The sequence below is a fragment of the Aythya fuligula genome, chromosome 2, assembly GCF_009819795.1.
Source record: "Aythya fuligula isolate bAytFul2 chromosome 2, bAytFul2.pri, whole genome shotgun sequence".
In the NCBI taxonomy this organism is placed as follows: Eukaryota; Metazoa; Chordata; class Aves; order Anseriformes; family Anatidae; genus Aythya; species Aythya fuligula.
In genome coordinates, this window is record NC_045560.1 from 84,935,687 (window position 1) to 84,961,749 (window position 26,063).

Genomic DNA, 26,063 nt, shown 5'->3' on the forward strand with positions numbered 1-26,063 from the left:
GATTATAAGAGAAAATGTCCAGTATTAAAACAACGGATGCACTGAAAAAGCATATACAAAATGGAAAGTGATATTTACAATGAGTTGAAATACTTACTTAGAAGGATTGGATTTTGGTACACAGTTGTTCTGAGTAAACAGAAAGCTTAAGTTGCTCTGCTTTTGTAGACCGCAAGTTACTTGTACTATCCCTCTTTTGTCCATTTCAGCAGCAGTCTGGGATTATGTGCCAGTAAATTTACTGCAGGATACCTTTTTTTCTCTCCCAGTTCCTCTGTAGCTGTTTACTTTCTCCATGAAACAGCCTCCACTCCCACCAGGCCTGCATTGCCTTATCAACATGCCTCTCATTCACTAGCTTGCTCACAGCTAATTTTCATACCTCTACCCTGATTGTGTTTAGGCTTTCCACAAAACTTTAGTGTGCTGATGCTTTTGGAAGGATAATATGTATTTTATTTCAAGAAGGTGTGGTAGGTTAGGACATTTTGTTACACCATTTGTAAAGCAGCTTTTCTAGAGGAACAGTATTTCCCAGGATTTTGTCAGTGTCAGGCAAAGAACTTGGATCTTTTCAGAGCTGTAAAAAGTGGAGTCCTACGAAACTTGCCAGGCAGGGCTCATCCACCACCCACAGCAAGGGAGCAGAGCAAGCCTGCAGATCATGGCCGGATTCAACCAAGCATCTGGGTCTAGGTGATACTGTGTTGATGAGACAGCCTGAGATCCCAGTGGGAATCCAAACTACAGTCTTGAAGATCCCTGGCTGACCTTAAATAGAGCTCCTGGGCCCATGGGTGAGGTTGGTTGCCTCCATTAAAGCTTTTCGAGTGCCCTCAGGGCTCTAACAGCTTGTGGAGAGTTCTGAGCTGAGGGCAATGGAGTACCAGTATTTGTAGTAGTATTAATTCACTGTTTCCGTTCAGTGCCAGCGGAGTTACATCTGTGTCAGGTGGACACTGTGTACTTAAGAACTGGGCCCAATACATTTAGGCAGACTCAGCAAGTAGTCCACTTGCAGTACTTTATAAGAAATGTCTTTGCCTACAGAGTGCCAATAAGCAGCGTCTCAGATTTTCTCGTGGAAATTAATGAATGTTTATAAATAGCCTAACATTTTACTTTCTTAGTGGCCCAGCCCATAAGTAAGGTGAATATCTGTATAGTTTTACTAAAAATTAATATTAGGTGGTTTACACACTGTGTGCTTTTGTCTTTACAAAAGTACACATTCATGTCACCTTCACACGTTTAGGAGATTAATTAAGGGATTCAGTTTCCACAATCAACATTGTGCCAAGTTTTGGAACAGCTTTTAAACAAACACTGTTTCCAGTAGAAATCCAGTGCATAATTACATAAAAATAAACACAAAAAGACAGCTTATTGCTGAGGTTAATTCTCCTACAGATGTGAATGAATATTCAGTTTGAGAATATTTTTCATGCGTTAAGGAGTAAATGTTTGGCTAGGCTATGTTTGTTTTACCTCATGAAATCTGTGATCCTGCAATGTCTAATGCATCAAGTAGATCTGTGCTTGCTGGTCATTCCCTTGAAGTCAGTGGAAATATTTACCAATTTAAAGTTTTGCAGATAGGTTAGGCAGTTGCATGCTCTAGTGCTAAAGGATGGGGGGATGGAAAACATTTGAGAGATAGCAGCAAAGACTTGGATTACAAAGTCAATTTGCCTTGTAGAAATAGGTCAAAAATACAGCTGATGTGTGCTTAGACAGAATATGGAGAGGGAATAAAAATAGGATTTTAACAGAATTTGCTAATCAGATAAAATAATATTGTAATTAATGCTCGAGATGGAAAACAACCTGATGAATTCACTAGGGGCTTACAAAAATCTGGTCTTTTTCTCTTCCTCTTCCTCTTCCTCTTCCTCTTCCTCCCTTTTCCTTTTCCTTTTCCTTTTCCTTTTCCTTTTCCTTTTCCTTTTCCTTTTCCTTTTCCTTTTCCTTTTCCTTTTCCTTTTCCTTCTTCTTCTTTCTTTTTTTTTTTTTCTTTTGTTTTCTTTTGTTTTCTTTCCCCTGTGTGTGGAATATTCACTGAAGCTGCTGGGAAAACTCTACAGGTTTGACTTTATAGAGTCTGTATTGCCCTGTCTTGACATTGCATGTCACTGTTCTGTCACTGAATGAAAATGCTTTTCCTCTCCTTGCTGAGGAAGATGTAGTAGTACAGCCTTGTTAAGTCCACTGGTCTCCCTCCTATTGGTGCAAAACTGAGGTACATTAGAATGAAAATCCCTTGCTTCTAGGAAGTGTATTCCTCTTCTATTACAAAGGGAAAAAGGAAGAAAAAAGAGCAGAGCAAATCAGAATTAGCTGCATGAATTGGCTGCAGTTAAGGAGTAAACCATTGAAAACACTGGGAATTTTCAGGAGTACAATGTAGGAAGCAGTAGATATTGTCACATTTACTTTGTACACAATCCTCAGAAGATTCAGAACGCTTGGACTTGTTTCCATGAGAAGGAGGAAGCACTGAGAGCCAAACATCCCATCTGTGTAGCCCTGTTTGCTTCTGAGCAGAACAAACGAGCTCGGTCTCCTTCAGCAGAGAAGATCAAACACCAAGAGTCCTTGGACTTGCCCCTACTCCCACGACTACCCTTCCTGACGGGAAGTGTGTGCTCCCATGCTCCTCGCTTTGTCTGTTCCCTCCTCTTCCACAGAAATTCCTGAGAGCACATGCCACAACCCCAGCCACCTTCCAGAGTCTCCTGAGTGGGGATTTCTGTTGATGCAGCAATCTCTTTCCAGAAAGGCATGTGTGTGCGTCACATGTCTGCCTTCAATTAAAGGAATCCAGCATTCCCATCAACCTCAGCACAGTCTGTGCTTCCCAGTAAGTTAGCAGCTGGTAACCATGAATACCCAGCACACAACAGTATTACATGGGAATAGGTGGACAGTGATTAAGGTTAGTTTGTTTTTCTTAAATGCATATTAACATAATATTGTTCAAAATTAAGTGTTATGTGTTTAAACAGAATCTCTGTGCAGAGTGAAAAAGACACATTTGTAACTGTCATGCAGTTAATGTGTTGTACTCAGTGCTGCATGACAACACTAATTTGACTAAAGTCAAATACTTTGTCTTTTTATAACACTGAAATAAATTGCTGAAATAAATTCCAGTTGTACCCTAATTGCCTGGAGTAAAACTTACAAATTACTCTAAGAACTAGTGGTTCTGGACATGTCTGGATAGAGGATGTTTTCCTTTTCCCCAGTATGACAATTCCTTTATTAGGGCATTTGAACTTGGGCTCACTGTAAGGGAAAATGGGAAAGGTCACTGTACAAAACCCACATTTCGCTAGGCTGTTCTTCTATCTGACCTCATCACAGCTAGAGATGGGATTAGGGGAGAGGGCAGTGGTTTCACAGATTCAAGTTTCTTATATTGCGTGTTTTGTTGAATTACTGTAAAATGTTAGCCCTTTGGGTCCTGAGAACAAAATTAAGAGGGGAAGAAAGGGCAAAAGGGAAAAAGGGTTACTGAATGACTTGAAATGCAGCCAAGAATCAATATAATGAAACTTGGCTCAAAGCCCCTTGCTGTAGCACAGCACTCAAAGATCAATTGCAGGGATGTATCTAATTTTGAAAACATACCTGACGTTTTTAGAGGTTGTCTGACTGAAATGAAAATCAGATTCCACTTGTACACTGTGATTTTTATTCCTTTTCTGAAAAAAAATAAAAATCAGCAATCGGTTTTGTCATATTTTTTCCCCTGATTTGAAAGCAGTAGTTGCATGTGAATTTTAGTTTTTGTTTGTTTGTTTGTTTTCATGTTGTTGTCGTTTGTTTGTTTGTTTGTTTGTTTTTTCCAGTTTCATCTTGTAGTTTCAACTGTAACTTTAAACATTGCTGGTTAGCAGAATTGCTAGTCTTTGAAGTGCTTACTGTGTCAATTGCTAGGCTCCATTCTGTCTTCCACTTAAGAGAGAGAGCAGGTGATAGAGCACAATGGCATTAAGAGGCACTGTGTAGAGTCAGGAATCTCATCTAAATGAGATTTGTCACACCTGACTTCAGGTGTCCACGATGTGAGTGTTAATGCACAAGTGAGATGGCTGAACTTCCACTATAGTTTATAGATCTCTAGGCAACACAGGCAGTGGAGAACAGACTACTTTGTTTCATTCTACTATATATTCCTAAATTGTGCCAAATTAATGATTCTAGCTCTGTAGGTTGTATCAACAAAATTTGAATTGGCTGTATGGAATCTTAGATGTCTCTCTCTCACACAACTCTTATAGTTATTATAGAGGAATCAGTACATCGAGGACTGTATTTGTATGACCTGTATTAGACATTTACTTTATGGTGACATAATTCATGTTTTTAAAAAGATTTTTTCTTTCCATGAGCTGTTGCTCAAGTTTAGATGAGTACTTCATTTCTAGAGAGCTACACAGTATGTGTCTATATTTTAAGGTGAGATGAATCCCACCCTTAGTTTCACTTTTCGCGTGGCTGAATATCAGTAATTGTCAATTTCATGGCAGACTTGCTTAATCCCATGTGTGTATCCCAAATTAATTTAGCACATCTCCATTCAAAACTAATTAAAATATGCAAAATATGTACTCATTTAAATAAATAAATGGTGATGTTGCATGTAAGTTTCATTGGGTACACATTCTCAACAAATGATCACAGAGACCAACTATCACAAATATTTCCATAAATGAATGCATGTGACAGAGAATATGCATGCAGCTGTTTGAGTTTTTTGAGAAGAATATCCAGTCCCAGAACATTCCTCTGCATCTTTAGGGATAGCATAATGTGAACTGTGAATTGCAAATAATGAACATTCAAGAGAAAAAAAAAAAAAAAAAGTTTATGCATAAACTATGGTTGAAAAGACATTTACTCAAATCACACACAGAAGAATTCAGAGATAGCAGATTCATAAATATTGATTTTTTATTGTTTTCCCCTCAGTTTGCTGGAGAACAGCAGACATGCTCAATACAAGCCGTTAATAGTTTACTTAACAATACAGAAACACGACACTAAATATTGCTACCCCACTCCCAACCTTTTAAATTGCAGTGGAGTTGCTCAGACCTACAGATAAATTTTAAATCACAGGCTCCAGTGTATGTGAAAAGCCTACTGATATATATATATATATATATATATATGTGTGTGTGTGTGTGTGTGTGTATATATACACATATATATATATATGTGTGATATATATAGATATCACACAAACAACATTTTTTCCTTACAGACTTCTGAACATGCAAATTCTTTGGTAATGAAGAATTAAAGCTTGAAGATCTTGGGGATTTCTGGAAAAAGAAAAAAAAAAGTTGTTTTTCTTTCTGAAATGTTGTTATTCTTTTTGAAAATAACAACAGTTTATACTGTCATTGTTTCTCTTTGTGTAGAAAATGAATTACTGTTCAGTTTTCATGGCAGGAGAGTGCAAAGTGATGAAAGCCTGCCAGAAATGCAAGAAGACAGTGGATTTTGGATGACTGGTGTAAAAGATGAGGAAGTATTGTAATAAATGGAATTGTTTGTTCAAAACAGTCAGAAATAGTAGGAACAAGAGCCATACAGTGGCAACCACAGTGGTCCCTTTTTGAGTCCCAGTTGTGCTTACTGATAGCCCAAACCCTTTGAACCCACACAGAGGGGCTTTACCAAGCGGTGTATGCTACAGCCAGTGTCACTAGATGGCACACTAAAAATCAGGAACCTTAGGTTTTTACAAAAAGTCAAAAAGAAAAAAAAAAAAAAAAAAACACAACACTAAAAGTTGGGACTTTCCCAAATGTCTGAATGTCGTGTAACAGTAATGATGGCTTTGTAATTAGATATTCCTGTTTCCCTCAAGATCTTGGAAGCACCCTGAATCAGTTTGCAGCCCACTGGGAAATCCTTCAAAGATTATAATAGCTGAAAACACCCCTTACAAGATAAAGCAGTAACACTATCAGAACAATACACTTTTCTGTGCCTAGAGTCAATGTTTCAGTTTTTATTTTGCCCATAAAAGTGGAGTCACTGTAGAAAGCAAAATGAAAAAAAAAAAAAAAGAAAAAAGAAAAAAAGCTTTGTGAGGACGAGAGAGATGGTTCCTAATCAATGCTTGGCTGGAGAATGATAGAAGAGTGCCTGCCTAAATGGTTGTCTTTTGTTTGTTTGACTCATTTCTGCCCCAGATGTATAGCCACAACTGTTATTATGAAAGTAGCTGTCAGCCTTGCTTATGTGCTCACAGTGCAATAGCATGGCTGTATCATGAGTTGTATCATAGAGGGTATTAAGGCACTGAATAAAGCAAACAAATGCTTCAAATGCTTCAATAAATTCTTAAACTCTGCACAGTGTGATAACCATTAGTTCAATGTTTTATGAATAAGAGAAGGGCCCTTTGTATAAAATATTTCCTTGTACAAACACCTATCGGAATAATCAAATAAAGAACTTGGAGGAGTTTTTGTCTCGATACTAAACAGATTATTTGGCTCCTTGTCTGCCTCTTCTCACAGGTACTGCAATGAGCATCTGTTGTGCCCCCCTCATGTGTTTTGGACAGGCTGGGGTCCATGGGAACGCTGCACTGCTCAGTGTGGAGGAGGGATTCAAGCTCGGCGTAGGATATGTGAAAATGGTCCTGACTGTCCTGGCTGCAGTGTGGTAAGTAATTCTCAGCTTGCCCTTCAGCAAATAGGCATGTGCCCATGTGATGTACCCCTAACATGAGTCAGTAGAGTACATTTGTCTTTGCATTGCTGGTGTGTGTTGAAATTCACACAGTTTATTGGAGAAATATATATCAATCAGTTTTTATATAATGTCATCTAGATTATAGGCTTCCTGAGGCAAGGTTGGTGCAGATGGGCAATGTGTCTTCGGCAAGTTTATGGTCTTTTTTATTTTGTTCACCAGAATACATGGGAACTCTTGCTATGAGCCCAGGTCTCTGGTGTCTCTGGCCCTGTACAGCACAGAAAAGGATAGCTTTAAAATCTAAATAAATAATGTGACAAAAAGTGAATACAGATTACACAGTGATCTTAGCATCTCAGTAGCCTAACAGCTGCCAATTTTTGAAGCTACTGTGGGACAATTTTGAATGAATTAAATAAATTGTGAATACCTCATTTACAAAGGGAAGTGTGGGGAACAGCATATAGGGGCTTTTTCTTACATATGAACAAACAGAGCATTATGTTTCATGGGATGGGCACATCAAAATGGAACATTGCTTTCTTGAAGCAGTATATACATAGCAGCGTATGAGTGTTTGAGAGAAACATAGCAGAGACATGCAGAGAGCAGGGTGACAAGTTCAGTGCAGTACACTAGGAAAATAAGCTCGGTGTGAATAGTGATGAGTGGTTAACACCATCAAAGCCAAAGGAAGGGATTTTGTTGCAGTACAACTAGAAGCTGAAGGAAAGACTTAGCAAGTGTAGGTGAATATCAGAAGACGAACCTTGGGGTGCCGTTTCATGTTACAGCTAATTTGAATTCTAGTGATGGATTGTCATGGAAGGGGATATTATGTAGAAAGCAAAATTTGAAGTGGCTGAAACCTAAGAAGATAGATTCTGTTGCTGAATGACAGAAGGTATTGTTAATCTCCCCAGTGACCAAAATGAACACAGCTCAAAGGAAAATTGTGGGTTCTGTTTTATCCATGTAGAGTTTAATGACTAGGCCTAATGCTGCACACTGAGAAATATGCACTCAGCTTTGTTCCAGAATACTAGACACAGAATAATTTTTATTTATTTCTGTTTTCACATATTAAACCAATCTTTACATGCCTTCATTTTAGAGAGTAAACAATTAATTCTGAGGTTTGTCATCATCTCTAGACTATTTGTTAGTCTGGTAGTAATTCAGTATTAAAGGAAGGATCATTTGTTACCTTTCTTAATTTTAAGCATTTGTGTATTTTCCCAGGATTTGTTCTCTTAATATTTATCCTGGTGGTAAAGTGCATTTTCATTATATTGAAAGCATCCAACATTTTTTTTCTTGTTTTTCAGCTGAACTTTAAGAATTAGCCTAATAACTTTTTCAAAGTTTTCCAAAATATTTGTTTCCCCCAATGATACACAAAAAAAGCAGACATATGGCCTAGATCTATTGTTAAGTCTTCATGGCTAGCATAGTAAAGAGCATAGTGTGAAAGGTTTCTGTCCCAGTCATCCCTGTTTATCCCATCTCCTAGTATTCATGACTTCATGGGATGGGATAAACAAGTATTCTAGTATAGCTGGTATTCATTATTCACTTGGAAAACTAAATAATCTCAGGAAAAAATGCAATGAAAGTGGTAGTATTCTACCCTACCTACTGGATATCAGATCTGGAGTAAAAGATGTTATAAGCCTTTCACCAAGTGAATGAAAGGCATACCTGAAATAGGCTCAGGGAATTAAAATACCAAGTTCTCTCTTTTTTTTTTTTTTTTTTTTTTTTTTTTTTAATCATGAGAAGATAGCTTTAATATAAAAGAAGGCATTCTGAGTTTCTTATTTACCTTCAGTAAAGATGAATTCAGGGAAACTTTCATAATGCTAGAATAACCTGAGTTGCCATAGGTCTGCAGTTGTATGGTTTGGATTCTGCTGTCTGTGTAGTCAGGACTTGCATTCTTAAAAAGCAGGAAAGAAGCACGTAGACTGAGGAGAGCATACCATTTAAGAAGAAAATAAAAATATTAGACTTCATTTCATTTTGAAATGTTTTTGGTTTTTTTTTCTGATGCATCAGAAGTGTAGGGAGGCCTAAGTGCTGTCTTGGGACCACTTTCAACTATGGTGGTTCTTTATCTTTAAAACAATTTTTCAATGGGGGGTTGGGAGAGAAAAAACACTGCAACTGTTTTCTTAAGAAAGGGTCTTCATCTTGTTTGCCAGCAGTATCAGGGGACCAGATATCAGGTAGGGAGTACCTACCTCTTCTGTTTACTAATCTGAGACCAGCCTGTGTGTCTGTAGTACAGCCAATCTTAATCTCTTTAGCTGTTCTCATTTTGCTGCTTTTACCATATCCACAGCAGTTGTCTGTGTCCATCTGATGATTTCTACTATGTAATTTTTACTCAGCAAATTTCCTCCCTTTTAGCTCTGTTGTATTGCTGTTAGTCCATAACAGCACAGCAGGTGGCTACTGCTTGTGTTTTGTTTTATTCTCAATTGCTGGTTCCTTGGCTGTATCTCATATTCAATCAAGGCAGAATTCAACCAAGACGATTGGATATTTCTTATCAGTACTTAGTAGAGAGTTCCATGCAGCTATTGCAAACTTAGCATCTTATAAAATAATAATAATAAACCTTTTGATGCATACAGATATTCCAAAGATATAAAAACATGATGGTATTTTAAAGATGCATCTCTCACTGAAGTTTACTCAATACATAAAAATAGATAACCGGAGAATAAAGACCAAAACCATTTAATCATTTTTGCTCAATATAGAAGATCATAAACTTTTATGATATATGAGAGCTAGAACACAGATACTTCAGAAGGTCAAAAACATGAAGTTTGAAGTCAAAATCTGGAGCCATAAGGACCTGTCAAGATCTTTATGCTAATCAAAGTTAGTGCAGAATGCTGGAAATTGTCTAATGAGTGAGAGGATTGTCACAGCCAAATTTAAGAGCAGCCAAAATCAGGTAATTGAAAGCTTAGGTGGATGACAAAACCGGTATTACTCAAATGTATTCAGGTGATCCATGTGCTAGAGAAAGCACTGTGGAATTCTGTGGACTAAGTTAATATGACTCAGAGGACAAATCTCTTTAGATTTTACAGCATACTTGGGTAAATTGTACGTTTGCTTCAGAAAGCTCTTTTCCCCTGAGAAGCATAATCTCAGTTGAATTTGACTCGGGTCAGTAATAAAAAGTAAATTATTTTCAGAATTATTCCTAGAATAGGAATTCTAGTCCAAGGCTCCAGTTGGATAACATACATTTTGTATTTGTATTCTCATTTCAGTCATGCTAACATATGCATTAATTTTAGTATTGTAATGGAAATCTGGTAAAGAGTATATACTTCACATATACCAAAACAAAGCATGTTAGATTTTTCTGTGAAATAGAACAGAAGAGCAGATTTTGTGTTGTTGTTCCTTAAAAATAGTTGCTAGTGTTGCATTCATATTTTTTAATTATTATTTTAATGTTCCAGAATTGTGCTGAAAACCAGGGAATTCTGTATTCTAAAGTTTCTGCTATGACACATGTTTAAAAAAAAATGTCTTGGAAAAACAAATATCAGAAATGTTCTCTTTCATTAAGTTTTGAAAAGGAATTTGAAGATGGAAGGTTTGCAGAAATACTTTGTCCATCAGAAAGGACACAGTCTGCCTTTAAAATATTTGTCATATCCCAAAATAAATTCCAAACGCCCATTTGAGCAACAAGAGAACAGAAAAGATTGTTATTGTGTTTATATTTATTTATTTATTTATTTATTTATTTAAGTTTCTGCCTGATCTCTAAGTTAAGGGAAAATACTCCATCGTCTATTGCAAAACCAGAAAATGTACCTCACAGAAAATGTGAGGTACAAAAAATTACACTTTTTCTATGACATTTGACTATTTCATGCTCGTTTCCTTTTCAATTTTTTTTTTTTTTCCCTCTCTATAATGTAAACTCCGTGGAATATTAGTTGTTTCTTGTATGTTTTAAATGTTTTGCAAAATAGAGCCTGCCTTCCTCTGATGATGTATATGTAGCTGCAATTATAACCAATATCAAGTAATTAAAACGGTTTAAAAAGTCACAAGAAATAGTTTCAGAAAATGCTGACATACTGAAAAGTGGTACATGTGACTCTCAACTTTGTCAGTTAAGTGGGTTATCAACTTGGCATGCATAGTCGAAGTAAATGTGAAATACAAACTGATTTAAATGATGTGAATATATATCTAAGTATGAGGCAGTTAAGGTAGTGTTTAATTACATACGCAGCAATCATTCTGCTGTTTGATTTATTTAACTTTGAGAAAGGGGCTAAATTGCAAGTTGTTTGCTTTCTTGCTTAAAATAAAGCATTGTGAAACTTCACTTTTTTGAGAAGTATATAATTTTAAAAGTAAAGCTACAAAATAAACCTTTGTCTCTTGGAAAACTATCAAAACTCCCCTTAATTCAGGACAAATTAAGAAATTCACTACAACCTACGACAGTTGATAGTGACTTCAGTTTTCTTCTGAGGTTCCTATAACAAACTTTTTCAGGGACTTCCAAGTCACGTGCAATATTTTATTTTATGGAACAATTATAGTTGTTTTGAAATCTTTTTCAAACCTAGTTGGACATGTTGCCCTAAATATGTATTCTCACATTCAGGAGCTTTGCTCTTGATTGTTATGTATGATACAGATTATGTACTTTGGATTCAGAATCCCAGATCTTATTTAAAATACCATATAAACAAATCTTACGGTAACTATGCATAAGCTTTCCCAGGGCTTTCAGTGTAGGGAATGGCTTTGTTCCACAAAGTCAGGTGAAGGCCAAGTGCCTCTGTTCATGTAAGGAGTCCTATTGATCAGAGATTGGAGACATGATTCAGTACATCCAGGACATTCCATGCTGTGTCCTAAAATGCCAAGTTCACCAGTGTCCTGTTACAACTTTTGCTATTTGTTATGGTTTTCAGCAGCTCCTATGCTGTAGATCATAGAATCATAGAATGGCTTGGGTTGGAATGGACCTTGAAGATCATCTAGTTCGAACCCCTCTGCCATGGACAGGGATGTCACCCACTAAATCAGCTTGCCCAGGGTCTCATCCAACCTGTCTTTGAACACCTCCAGGGATGGGACATCCACAGCTTCTCTGAGCAACCTATTCCAGTGCCTCACCACCCTTTGAGTGAAGAATTTTCTTCTAAGCCCTAATCTAAATCTCCCCTCTTTTAGTTTAAAACCTTTTCCACTTGTCCTGTCATTATCTGCCTGAGCAAAGAGTTGCTCTCCATCTTCTTTATAAGCCCTCTTTAAGTACCAAAAAGTTGCAATAAGGTCACCCCAGAGCCTTCTCTTCTGTAGGCTGAACAGCCCCATCTTCTTTTAGCCTTTCTTCAAAGGAGAGTTGCTCCAGCCCTCTGATCATCTTTGCGGGCCTTCTCTGGACCTGTTCTAACAGATTCACATCCTTGTGATGAGGTTTGACTGGAGAGCTGTCTTACCTAACAATATGAAATTGCAACAAGTTGCGTGAAAAATACTGATTCATTAGAGGACAAAAACTTAAATTAGTTTCCACCTTCAGAGACAGAGTTACTGCTGAGTCCCTTATTTGTTCCAGGTTGCATCCATTGCTGGTCAGTGAGTTTGATTGTTAGCACACATGCAGTTTGTGACTAGCCACTGCATGTCTTTTAATTTTAGTGGTAGGACTGCTAAGTTCTCCTGGCAGGAGATATGAGAAAGGGGAAATGAAAGAAGGAAAAATTTTGAAGTCTTGAAATATAAACTTACAGGAAATCAAGCTTCACTAGTCGCTTATGGAACTACACGTGTAGTGTAGTTTTCTTTGATAAATAGTATTTCTGTGAAATCAGAATTGACAACAGAGAGAATGGTATACATAAATAAATAAATAGTTATTTTAACAGAGAGACTCAAGTAACGGTAAGATATGCAGCAACTGAAATGTACTTTGAGGGAATTCAAGACCAAAAAAGAACATCATATGTAACTCCCAATGTTTCTACCAGTCTGTTCTGGGAGAAAGTTTCTTCCTATCCTCCATCTAGCAATCATGAGAGCAGGTTACACCAGATAGCCATCTAGAAGCACATCTGGTATTTCCTGTACAGTTTCAGAGGACTGGCTTAGCCCACTAACCCCAGCTGCAACCAGTTTCAGGTGCCAAAAAAGAAGGCAAAGAATAAGGTAAAAAAGTACATGGAAAATCTGCATATGCAAAAGAATCCTTCTTGATCCCTGGAAGCACCTGACTAAAACTCAAAATATGACAACTGGTTATAGTAATTACTATGCTATAGAAATGCACCGATTTATAAATAGTAAATGTAATGGAACAGTTGTATGAACCGCATATTTTTAAGGACATCAGAGGCCTGAGGTACGAGTGAAACTCATATAGCTCTACATTGTGTTTTATGTGGAGTGAAGGAGGAAAAAAATAATCTCTGTCCTGGAGTAATATGTTGGGAGGGAGGGGGAATGATAGACTGCTGTTGTTGTTGTTTTTTGTTTGTTTGTTTAAGAGAGAAAAAGATAGCAAGCCTCATATCTACATTTATCTAAATTAAAGGAAAAGAAGAAAGTGATGCAGGTGGAGAGGGGCTGTTTTACCTGATCTCTGATTTTCAAAATGCCAAAAAACTTCAGGGTATAAAATAACTAAGATGCAGAATGGAAAGTGGAAATCAATTCCTTAAGATACTACTAAAGCAGACTACTTGATACATTCCTTGCATTATTTTTCAAGAAGATTACAGGGACTTTTTTTGCCAATCAAATTGAAACAGCTTCAAAGTATATGGCTTTAAATTTGTGATACGGTATTACAAGGAAGTATGGTCATTGAAGTGATATACTAGCAAGAAGATGTAGGAGTTGAAGGGTGTATCCAGCCAGGTATACATGTACTATTGGGTTGTCATGGAAGAGGATATGTGAGATTATTGTGAGATTACTCTAGATTTCCTAAAGGAAAGAACTTGGGTTCTAAGAAAAAAAATAAAATGATAATTTTCTTTGTAATACTGGCAGAAAAATTTGGATTATGTTTTCTGGTGTCCTGAAGTTGGGAGGCATCATCAACGCAGAAGTTGATTTGGTTGTTTTATTGCTAGATGTCTCTGAGGGCTGAAGTAATATAAGTGAAAAGAGTTGTATCATCATTGCAAAGTCATAGAGTTTCAAGGAATCTCCTGCTCTCACTTTGAAGCACAGTGAAGTACAAGACAGCAGTTGGGTGCACAAGTTGTTTATAATACTAGCTAAAAGCCAGAAAAGTTATGTAGCGGTGAAAAAATGTAGATTTGGTTTTAGCAGTTAGGAAGTTTCAGAAAGGTATTTCAAATAAAGACATAAAGGTAGTCTAGGGTTTCCCATAAAAAATCTTAGAAAGGCTGACTACAACAGCCCAGACTGAAGCTAGTTGAAATCACGTTGCAAGTAATGGTTAATTCTCCATCACTGCTTATCTTCACTTATCTTCAAAGTGGAGCTTATTTTGAAGCTGAATTTATCTAATTCCCTTGAATTAAGGACTGAAGTCATTGGATCATGTTACAATTTCCTCTACAAATTTTATAAATCTTTTCCATCTCAAAGCTGTCTTTGTAAGTATGCAAACACCTTAATTTTACTGCAGGTAGCTCAGCAACAACCTTAGGGCATTGTGCAGTTACAATCAAAATGGGGAAAAAGGGTGCATGACACATCACATTGAAAATTATGCCAGAGGCATGATAGAGCTGTTCTATAAATCTGTTCTGTAGCCACACTTACTGTTCTTAAAGGAAAGTAGTAGAAGGGAGTATAGCCCTAGGAAATTTTCAGAGAAAGCCAAAGGCTGGGATTCTGATAAGTCGGAGTAGACAGGGTTCTAGTGTACAAAGGACCAATATTTAAAATAATAACAGATCTGCAGAGGAAACACTGGAATTTCTGTGCACTCTGTATTGTAATATACAATGTTAATTTTTAATTTTAAAGTAATATGAAGCCACTTAATTGAATTAAATTCTATTCAGGGCATTGTTATGTGATGCAACTTGTTGCAAGACATTGTTGAGGCTTAAAACTTAAGAATAAAAAAAACTATTCAACATATTCAGCAACTCTATACAAAGTGTGCAGAATATCGGGATGAAGTAGAGTTATAATAGATCCAAAAAAAAAATTAAAGCTTAGGTGGCATGATAAATCACATTTTAAGCTTTTAAATCTTTTTTTGAATATGAAGAGTCTGATTGATCTGTGCTTTGAGCATTCCACTTATTTCTGTGCTGTCCTTTGCCAATAACCAGACAACATGCCTGATGTAGAATGGCATTTCCAGTGTTCCTCTTTTTAATTTATTATTGAATAAGCTTATAACTAACTGCTCCTCTCGTTATTTTGTTCCTTTTAGCCTTAGACTCCTGTAGTTAAAATGCTATCGTGCAAACATAGTTAATAACACGTTAAACTCTATACCAGAAACTGTACTCACATGTAGACCTGATTGCTAACACAAAGCAGTGTTTTGTTTCAGACTTTTGACCTTAGTAAGTTGAGGGATGGTTGAAGCCTGAAAAAATATTATGCACTGTTGCTGTTATAACTTCACTACTGCAGTGAATGTTGAAAAGTGTAAGATTGATTTGTTAGCTGAGCTAATTGGCAGCAGCCCTTAGCCATCAGAGTGCAATTATAGTGGATAGAGTGGATCTCTATCCAAAATCATGATGTTTATCTAACAGCTTTTGTTTTCACTTACTCTCAGTGTTATAGAAATTTTTAATTTATTAGGCTGTGATAGGATTCTGCTTTTCAATGAAAATAGTGTCAGGAAGCCCTATTCTTACCCAAATTATATCAGGTTGGGGCATCATTTTATATAAATTTGGGAATATTTACTGATGAAATTAATAAAGTACTATTTTTTTTCCTCCTGGGTTGATTCCTTCATCCCTTCCACATTCAATTGTTGGCTTAGAAGATATCTGCACTAATACTATAGCCAGCAAATACAAGGCTGTAAGTTACTCAAAGCCCCTGACAAACATGTTCATAAGCCTTAAAAAAAGGCAAGCATACATTTTCATTGTGTTTATTCATCCTTTTGTATCTTGTGTCTTGTGATTCTGAGTCTATTGTAGCATACTGAAATATATTTAGGCCTAGATATTTCAGTAGATGGGATTGCATTCTTCATGTCTGAAAATATAAATTCACATAAGCACTGAACATATTTACTGTTATACACAGTGATTAGCCTGTACAGCTTAAAGGGCAGGATGTAGTTTCACAGTCTCACTACACTTTATGGTACTGAAAGCAGCACCACATAGCGTATATATATTTTTTCTGACTGAGTAGTAAGCTGAAAGTAAAACGATGAATCCTGCAGATTCCAAGGCAGCATTTTTTTTTTCATAAGACAATACTTATAACATCAACTGAAACATCTGAAAGGTGAATGAATTTGAAGTCATAAGCCCAGCCCTTTCAATTTACAATACAAAAATCCTCAGCTTTGTAACTCATGATGATTTCTAAAATGAGAGATCAGTGAAGCATTTTTGACCCTGTAAAGATAAAGACATTGATTTATCTTTCCTTTGAACTAGGTGAAGCCTCTGTGCAGACTGGGAGTGGTCCAGGTGGTCAACCCCAGAATACAATTCTTGTTTGCTTTGTCCAGAGATGTTCTAAATGGAAAAGAGCAGCTGTAGACTATACCTTTAGTTTTCAGCTATCACATTCAGAGGAAGCACAGACTCACTTTCATCTCTTTGAGCTTTGAATTAGCCCACTTAAGGAAAAGTGAAAAAGAAATTCATTTAAAGTCAACATGCTAGCTGTGCTAGCAATTTACTGACATTTCAAATGGAAAGTCAGCCAGGTTGTCAGCTGGTACAAATTCATGACACCCTGTTGATTCCCTCTGGGATGCACAAGAAAACTTGCAAGTTACAGCTTGACTATTAACCCTTAAAATTATAAACATTTCTCCAGAATAACACGGTAATAGGAGAACCTCAATGCTTTCATCATGTTCCTTAACTTAGACTACCCTCACTGGTACCTCTTTGTTCCATTCACCCTGCCATGCAGGTGTCAGGGTGTTTCTTCTCCACCATGCCAGCATGGAGGCTGCACAAGTACTGCTAAGAAACAGGCTGTGTCAGGGATAGTACCTGAACCACTCATTTCCTTCCTGGATAGAGAGGAAGAGGAAAATGTAAATCTCTCCCTAGATCTCATGGCAGTATGGGGAAGCGAGGGGGTGGGGTTGCCCTTTATGTGAGGGAGCAATTAGAGTGTACCCAGCTCCAAGTGGAGAGCTTGTGGGTAAGAATTAAGGGGTGGGCTGGTATGGGAGACATGGTGGTGGGGGTCTACTACAGGTCTCCAGATCAGGAGGAGGAAGTCAATGAGGCCTTCTACGAGCAGTTGCCAGTAGCCTCACGATCACGAGCGCTGGTCCTCATGGTGGACTTCAATTACGCAGACATCTGCTGGGTAAGCAGCTTGGCCAGGCACAAGCAGTCCAAATTGTTCCTACAATGTGTTGAGGACAATTTTCTGACACAGGTGGTGGAGGAGCCAGCAAGGTGTGGGGGGTGCTCCTGGACCTCATTCTTACCAACAGGGATGGCCTTGTTAGGGATGTGAAGGGCAGCTTGGGATGCAGTGACCATGAGATGGTGGAGTTCCAGATGGAATTAGGCAAAGGAAGTAAGGCTAAAAGCAGGATTGCTACCCTGGACTTTCAAAGAGCCAACTTTGACCTCTTCCGGGGCTTGCTTGGGAGTATCTCATGGGATAGGCTGCTAGAAGGCAAGGGTGCTTGTGAGGGCTGGGCTACATTTAAGCAGCACTTCTTCCATGCTCAGGATCGGTGCATCCCGAAGAATAGGAAATCGGGGAAGGGAGGCAGGAAACCCATGTGGATGAGCAAGGAGCTCATTAATAAGATCAAAAGGAAGAGGATGGTCTATGAAATGTGGAAAAAGGGCCTGTCCTCTTGGGAGGAGCATAGATGTGTTGTCAGGTCCTGCAGGGACACAACAAGGAAGGCTAAAGACCACCTAGAGATGAGGCTTGTGAAAGAGATAAAGGATAATAAGAAGGGTTTTTTTTCAAGTATGTAAACAGCAAGAGGAAGACTAGGGACAATGTGGGTCCCTTGCTGAATGAGGGGGGTGTCCTGGTCACGGGAGATGCTGAGAAGGCAGAGATACTGAATGCTTTCTTTGCTTCAAGGACACTCCCCTAGGACTCCTCACCCCTGGCAATAGGACAAAGGGTCTGGGAAATGGAGGGCTCCTCCCTGGTGGAGCTGGGAGTGGTTTGGGAGCATCTGAGTGGGCTCAACGCACACAAATCCATGGGTCCCGATGGGATGCATCCGCGTGTGCCAAGGGAGCTGGCAGATGTGATCGCCGAACCACTCTCTATCATCTTTGAAAGGTCCTGGAGAATGGGTGAGGTGCCTGAAGACTGGAGGATAGCCAATGTCACTCCTGTCTTCAAGAAGGGCAGGAAGGAGGATCCAGGAAACTACAGGCCAGTCAGTCTCACCTCTGTCCCTGGAAAGGTATTGGAGCAGCTTGTTCTGGATGCCATCTCCAAGCAATTGGAAGAGAAGAAGGTTATGAGGAGTGGTCAGCATGGATTCACCAAGGGGAAGTCGTGCTCGACCAACCTCGTTGCCTTCTATGATGGCATCACCAGCTGGGTAGATGGGGGGAGAGCGATGGATGTCATCTACCTTGACTTTAGCAAGGCTTTTGATACTGTCTCCCATGACATCCTACTAGCAAAGCTGAGAAAGTGTGGGATAGATGAGTGGATGGCAAGGTGGGTTGAGAACTGGCTGACTGGCCGAGCTCAGAGGGTGGTGATTGGCGGAGCAGAGTCTGGCTGGAGGCCTGTGACTAGCAGTGTTCCGCAGGGGTTGTTGCTGGGTCCAATCTTGTTCAACATCTTCATTGACGACTTTGATGAGGGAATAGTGTCTGCCCTCAACAAGTACGCTGATGACACAAAACTGGGAGGAGTGGCTGACACACCAGAAGGCTGTGCTGCCATTCAGCGAGACCTGGACCAGCTGGAGAGATGGGCAGGAAGAAACCAAATGAGATTTAATAAGAGCAAGTGTAGAGTCCTGCACCTGGGAAGGAACAACCCGAAGTATCAGTACAGGCTGGGGGACAACCTGCTGGAGAGGAGCTCTGATGAGAAGGACCTGGGGGTCCTGGTGGATGACAGGTTGACCATGAGCCAGCACTGTGCCATTGTGGCCAAGAGGGCTAATGGGATCCTGGCGTGCATTAAAAGGAGCGTGGTCAAGGGAGGTGATCCTCCCCCTCTACTCTGCCCTGGTCAGGCCTCACCTGGAGTACTGTGTCCAGTTCTGGGCTCCCCAGTACAGGAAAGACAGGGATCTCCTGGAAAGAGTCCAGCGGAGGGCCACAAAGATGATATGGGGCCTGGAGCATCTTCTCTATGAAGAAAGGCTGAGAGACCTGGGTCTGTTCAGCCTGGAGAAGAGCAGACTGAGAGGGGATCTCCTCAGTGTATATAAATATCTGAGGCGTGGGGGACAGAAGGATGTAGCCAACCTCTTCTCAGTGGTTTGTGGGGATAGGACAAGGGGCAATGGCTGCAAGTTAGAGCACAGGAAGTTCTGCACTGACATGAGAAAGAACTTCTTCACGGTGAGGGTGACGGAGCATTGGGACAGGCTGCCTAAGGAGGTTGTGGAGTCTCCTTCTCTGGAGATATTTATGGCCTGTCTGGACACCTACCTGGGCAGCCTGCTCTGAGGAACCTGCTTTGGCAGGGGGGTTGGACCCGATGATCTTTCAAGGTCCCTTCCAACCCCTACAGTTCTGTGATTCTGTGATACTTTGCCTGTTGTGTAGGCTGGATTGCTGGATGCCAGGTCAGGTACAAGACTGCTGCGCAGCTGACACAGAATCACAGAATGGTTTGGCTTGGAAGGGACCTTTAAAGGTACAACCTACCTGCCATGCTCAGCACAAGACTCTTTTGTATGATTGATGCTTTACTCCCAAGCAACCCCTTTTTTTTGTACATCAAGACCATTTTATGAATGTACTGGCTGATTCTAAGATTCTTTATAAAAAGGCATTTGTATGTTAGTTCATGTGAGGACATTGTATAAGGCTCAGACGTGCAACATGGTAGGTTCAATGTTTGGCTCTGCTATTTTGCTGTTCTGGTAATGTAATACTAGTGTGAATGTAACTCCTGGTAAGAAAAAAATAATTTCCCATAGCTGATCTTATTCTGGTCCCATCCCAGTCAATACAAACTATAAGAAAAAGCATTAGAGTTAGGCAACAAACTCACCTGCTCTCTTGGCCTTACCTGACTTAGCTATGTCTTTGGACAGCCTTCAATGATATAGCCCATCAGAAGTCCAGAGACTGTATGTGGTTACTCTATGAATAAAACCAAGATGTATAATCCTGCTTTAATATGAAGTATGTTCGCTCTATGTAAAGCATGGCAGACATTCAGTCAGAAGTTTCTAAAATTTTCAGGCTATTGCTTAGAAAACTAGAATTACAGTATATGCATTCATGTAAGAGCACATAACCCTCTTTACAGATTCACTAAGCTCTGTATTAATAGCAGTTAATTTGTGTGTCCTATCCCTTCTTGAAAAGCAGATCCAGAATCCCTATTCATATATTGAAGCACTTGTGTGAGATAGCTTGGCAGCATGAATATTTTGTTAAAGAGACTTTAAAGTACTTAGAAAAAGAATTAATATCAGTGCATATAATCTCCTTCTGCAATGGAGGGCTAAGAGGAATATTAGACATATAGCGAAATGTAACATCAGCAATTTTCTATGAAGTATAACATCTTCAGATTTTAAGATCCAATGTGAAGAAAAAAATATGCTGTGTTATAGAAATTAATCCATCAAAAACCTGTCTGTAGGTCATAAAATTTAATTTTTGGGGAAAAAAAAGTGAAGAATGGAGTCTTTTAAGTGTCTTTAGTAGGAAAAATGTTTGAACCTCTTTTTTTTTTCTTTTTTTTTTTTTTTTCCCATAATGATTGACATTTTATTTGCCACTTAGTTTTCTAGGTGTAACTGAAGCAGTAAAACAATATGAGATGCCCTAAACATAAAGTCAATTCAGTCTTTCATGACAGTCACAAAATGTCAAGAAAAAACAATTTATGTTGCCTTAAGTTTTATAGGAAGAATAGTTTGCACAAGCAGAATTCCCTGTGTTGTGATGTGTTGTGAGAGGCAAGCAGGGAAAAAAGTAAAATTTAAATCACGAGATCATGAGAGTGCAATGTTTTTTTTAAAAAAAAAAAAAAAAAACATTTGTCTTTGCCAAAATCACAGAAGGGCTTTGCCAAAAAATAGTGAGACAAATAGAGATGAAAATGGCCTGTGTGTTTGTGTTTGATAAGGTAGGCATCCTTCACTATTTGGGGGAATTTTTTTGACAGGTTTAGTTCTTAGAACTGCATTCTGCCTGTGGTACCAGCCTGGTATAGTATATGCACTTTCTTAAGTATGCACTTTCCCTTTTCCTCTGCAATACCCCCTGGAGAGAGCCTTTGCAATGTTTTCCTGAAAGTAGACAGCTTTTTAGATATTAAAGTACTTCCAGTGCTTTTGAATATGTTTAACCACACAGGTGTCAGCACAGACCGTGTTGGACACCTTTCCTTGTGAAAATTGAGCACGTATTTCTCTCTTCCATTTCCTATCTTTTAACCAGTTTATTATCCATGAAAGGATAGTAGCATTTCTCCTAGCTTGTGACTGCCAATTTTCCTTAAGAGGCTTTGAGAGACATTGTGAAATGCCTTGCGGAAATTGAAGTTCACTGTATCAACTTACTTCCTTTACTCATGTTAGTTGACTCCTTTGGAATAGGACTCTGACTCTGCAGTCTCTCAAAAATAATGTCAGACTTACCACGTTCCAGGCCTCATATGGGAAAGGAATTGTAAGCAAAAGGCTGTGTGCCCCTAGCAACAGTTTAATTATTTCTGTTTCCTTAATTATATTCTTTGGTGTCTGTTTGTTTGTTTTGTTATTTGTTGCATAGTGTCTTCAAAACAGAAAAATTACGAACCATCCCTGTTGTGGTATTGCCATTTCTAAATGCCTCTTGTGCACCTTTATAATATATTTGGCCTACAGATTGCTTAGCAATATTTCTGTCTATAATACATTTTGAAGTAGGATTGACTTTTAGTTTTTAAACCTTTTGAAGTTCCTCCTTAAATTATTTTTTTGGCCTCCCTTATTCATGCAATGTGCAGATTTCAATATTCTTTCCATACATTTTCCATTTGTACAGAACTTTTTGAAGAGTGACTTAGTACTTTTAATAACCTTTCTCTCCCAACTGTTTATCTCTGCTGATTTCTTTTCAGCCTTTCTCAGATTTCTTGATAGACAGCAAGCATTTGCTCTCTGCCTCTAACACCGTGCCTGTGATGTTCTAGTAGAACATTGCTGGTTCATGTCCCTTATTCAGGTCCCTCATCAAAAGCTGTACTAAACTCACAGCTATCTTCTTTGTTCTTTTGTACTCCACAGAAGAGGTCAGGGACTAGTCCCTTAATACTTTTCTCTTGAGTAGAGTCACTTCTCAAGAGAGCAGAAAGCAGCAAAAAGTTGTTGTTGTTGTTTGGTTTGGTTTTGTTTTCTCAGAAAAAAAAAAAAAAAAAAAAAAAAAAAAGTTGTCTGAAATAGTGGGTTTTCATTTGGTTTGGTTTCGTTTTGTTTCACTGTATCCGTATTTCTTAACCTTAGATACCTAAAGCAGGAATCTAGTCTGCTTAGTGAAGGTCAGTGTTTTCCTGTGGAGGGACATTTAAGAATTGCTGAACTGGGCAATAGCTATATTACACTATAAAAGAACAAAGAAACAAAAACACCTCACCACCCACACTTCTGCATTAGTAAACTTATGCTGGCTAAAAGAGGTCAAGCAAAAGGACTCAGAACCCATATTCTGTGACAACAATGAAGTAAATACACCATTTTGTTTCTGCAGTTGTTCAGAATGATGTTATACTCCATATGGAATCACAAACATAAACACAAAGTGTTTTAGTGCTTGATTGCCACTGCAAAAACAGGGCCTCATCCAAAAGGCAATTTAGTCTTCCTTTGATTTGGGGGATGTCTGGTTCAATCTCAGACTTCGTCATTCTGACTGCTTTTTAATAAAGATAAGAACTTGCTTATAAATGGATTACCAGCAATCAAAGAATTGGTTAACATTATCGTCAGATGATTCTTTTTATGATTTGGATGTGGGGACTTCTGTTTGTTGGCTAATTTATTTTGTTGTTGTTGTTTTTCGGCATCCTTTTCTGTGTACACAATTCAACAAGTATAAAAAAGATATATTTTTTTTTCAATCCAGCTTAATACCATAAAATTGTCACTTACAAAGATCCAGTTAAATAGATATCCTGTGAAGCTTTAAAGTTGCCATATTATTTTAGTGAAACACCATTAAAGGCTGTGAGCGTCTGAACAGTCCCTGATGAATTCACTTTCCAACTCTGTAAATGCACAAAATCCAGTACTTACTCAATGGAATAAGGAACGTGATTAAAAAAATAAAAAGCTCCAAACCCCACAGCTGGAGCACAGATGCCAACAAACATAACTTTGATGCTTCACAGATGATTTTGAATACAAAGCTGTTCCAATTGATTCCTTCCCTACATTTTCCTTGGAAAGAATTTAAGTACTCTGTGGTTTGTTTGTTGTTGGTGAAGAGATTATACAAGTTCATGAAGAAAGCCTTTTTTTTTTTTTTTTTTTTTCATAAATTGATGCATGCTTATTTGATTCCATTAATTAAAATTAAGAAACCACACGTCCATATATTTTTAAGCTTAAGCAGTTTTCAGTGTTTTTCTGGATGTGAATTTTGAAAGGTAACTGAGGAAGTGGTATAGCCATGCTGTGGTAGAAAACTCGTAAATGTTTAACTCTGCAGAGTTTATATGATGTCAGGAGACTTTTTTTTTAACCTCACAAAGCAGATAGGCCTTTAAAGACCACCTCTAAAACCTTCCAATTAAAATCTAACAGTGGAGTCCAACTTTCTGTTACTGTTGAAGCTAGACAGACAAGTTTTATATCCATATATAGATAAATCTATGACATATTCTTGGTTGAAATGCACATTTGAAAGTACACATTTCTTCAATGTGTGTATGCTCAGGAAGTACCTGATAGTTGAGCACATTTTAAACTTTTAGTGAGAATTGAAAGCACAGCTATATGGGGACACCTACCTGCTGGGGATTAGCTTAATCCAGGTTTGCCTGGATGGCTGCCTGAGGTAAAGGATACTGGAAGAGAAGGCCATGAAACTGCCTATGAAATGTTTAAAAGGATTTTTGAGCTCTGACTTGACTGAATCCCTATAACTCATACTGGTGCCAGGCTCTTCCTTGGAGAATGCACATTCATCTAGTGTTTTTGAAAGCCATTTTGCTGTAGAGGAGTGATTTATAGAAAGAATGGCTTTACCTGTTTCAGCTACTGGCCTAGTTCATGGTATTGTTCTTGCTTCTGTTATCTTTGAATAGTGCCAATCATTGCATGAGCTTGGGATCATTTAATTCAACAAAAGTGATGAATGAATGACTTCTATGAATTACTGCCAATAAAACTTGCGTCTCAGTCACTGGAAATCTTGTACAGTCCCAACTATAATTGAAAACCTTTCATAACAGGACTCATACCGGAATTGTATTGGCAGTATTCCAGGTTACACATGCATATTAGATGAAAAAAAAAATAATAAAAGCATTAGGAAACAGAAAGGTTTATCTTAAGTAGCTTGTTTAATTACAGTGCTGTTATTTTCAAATCAACAACCAAGGAATGTTAACTGTAATGCCTGTTTTACTGAAAGAACATTTTCCTGGCTTTCTGAATTGTGATGTCCCCATTTTCTTGTCCTTAAACTATGTCTAGGACAGAACAGTGTGCATTCAAAGATTTGGAGTACTATAATTAATGTTTAAAAAATCTAGATTTAGAGCAAAGAATTCTCAACACATTTTGAGACAGTATAAGGGGCAATGGGTGGCTGCCTGCAGATGAGCAAGTAGCTCTAGCAGGTTCAGACCTCATGCTTGTTCAATAACTTATGATTTACAATATTCTTGTTAATTTGGTGGTGATGAGGGTTTCTTTCTGTCACTTTTTTCACTCCAAGGCACTGAAATGGTGTGCCATGAATGAGAAGTTTAGATTTGATTCTCTTCTCAAAATGTCAAGAAAATGGAGGCTAGAAGCTCTGTGGGTAAAAAAAAAAAAAAAAAAAAAAAAAAAAGTAAAATATAAAACATCAACCTCTGCTTTACAACAATCCACAGACATCTATGAAAATATCGAAATACTCAGAAAAAAAAAAAAAAAATCCAATCCTTTTGAATAGTTCTCTGTTGTCCTATTCTAAAGAGATTTAATTTTGTAGTCTTATCTGCATTCATATTAGAATATTCATATTATAATTACAGTATAATCACAGCTGGGGAGGCCAGGACATTCATAGATTGCTACCACTTGATTAGCAGTTATCTCATAGTTAAGATAATATGGAGGGCACTTTCATTACAAAGAGAAAGCTTTCCAGGAGGTCAAGATAATAATTGCAGCATCCTACTATTGGTCATTCTGAAGGCCATCTTTAAGTCTCTGAAATAAACGTTTGTTCAATCTTTTCTGGAGAGTTAAGGCAACTTTTATTAATAATTATTATTATTTTTTTTTAATATTGTGCTGAAGCAAAGCCAAAAAAATATTTTGCAAAGCAAAAATTATCCATTAAGTCTTTTCTGAAACATAAATAGAAAAATATACCACAATCATTTTTTTATTCTGGAAGTTGAAAAGAATGCTTTCAATTTCTTCAATCTTTATTCTGAATTCCTCCACATTTCTTAATAAAAGTCTTTCATACTGCTAGTCACCTCTAGAAGTACATATAGTAGAGAAAAGACAAAGAACAGACAACTAACCAATGTTGTTATCAGTTTGCCTCCTTTATGTCATTAATGCACATGGGTAGTCATACTTTTCCCCAACCTTGGGGAAAAGCTTGGGTCGTTTCTTTTTCCAGCATAAATATCCTTTTCTGATTTTAAGAAATTGGTAGATTTGTTTATATTTTAACCCAAGACACCTCAATGTGTAGGATTTTATGCTTTTTTGTCTAACTGTCTGGATTTTTGTTTTACATTTTCTTATTTAATCTCATAGTTCTGAATTCAAAGGTTCCGCTGGTAAA

The 26,063-nt window shown here is 38.0% G+C and overlaps 1 protein-coding gene across 7 annotated transcripts in view; it reads left to right on the forward strand.

The window, feature by feature from the left end:
• SEMA5A (semaphorin 5A) overlaps nucleotides 1–26,063 on the forward strand; it is a 337,450-nt gene that overhangs the window by 261,081 nt on the left and 50,306 nt on the right. For all 7 annotated transcript variants that reach the window (XM_032180765.1, XM_032180761.1, XM_032180768.1 and 4 more), the window contains exon 16: nucleotides 6,543–6,690. In XM_032180765.1, the coding sequence (XP_032036656.1) occupies nucleotides 6,543–6,690 (148 nt within the window). The remainder of the gene's footprint in view (nucleotides 1–6,542; nucleotides 6,691–26,063) is intronic.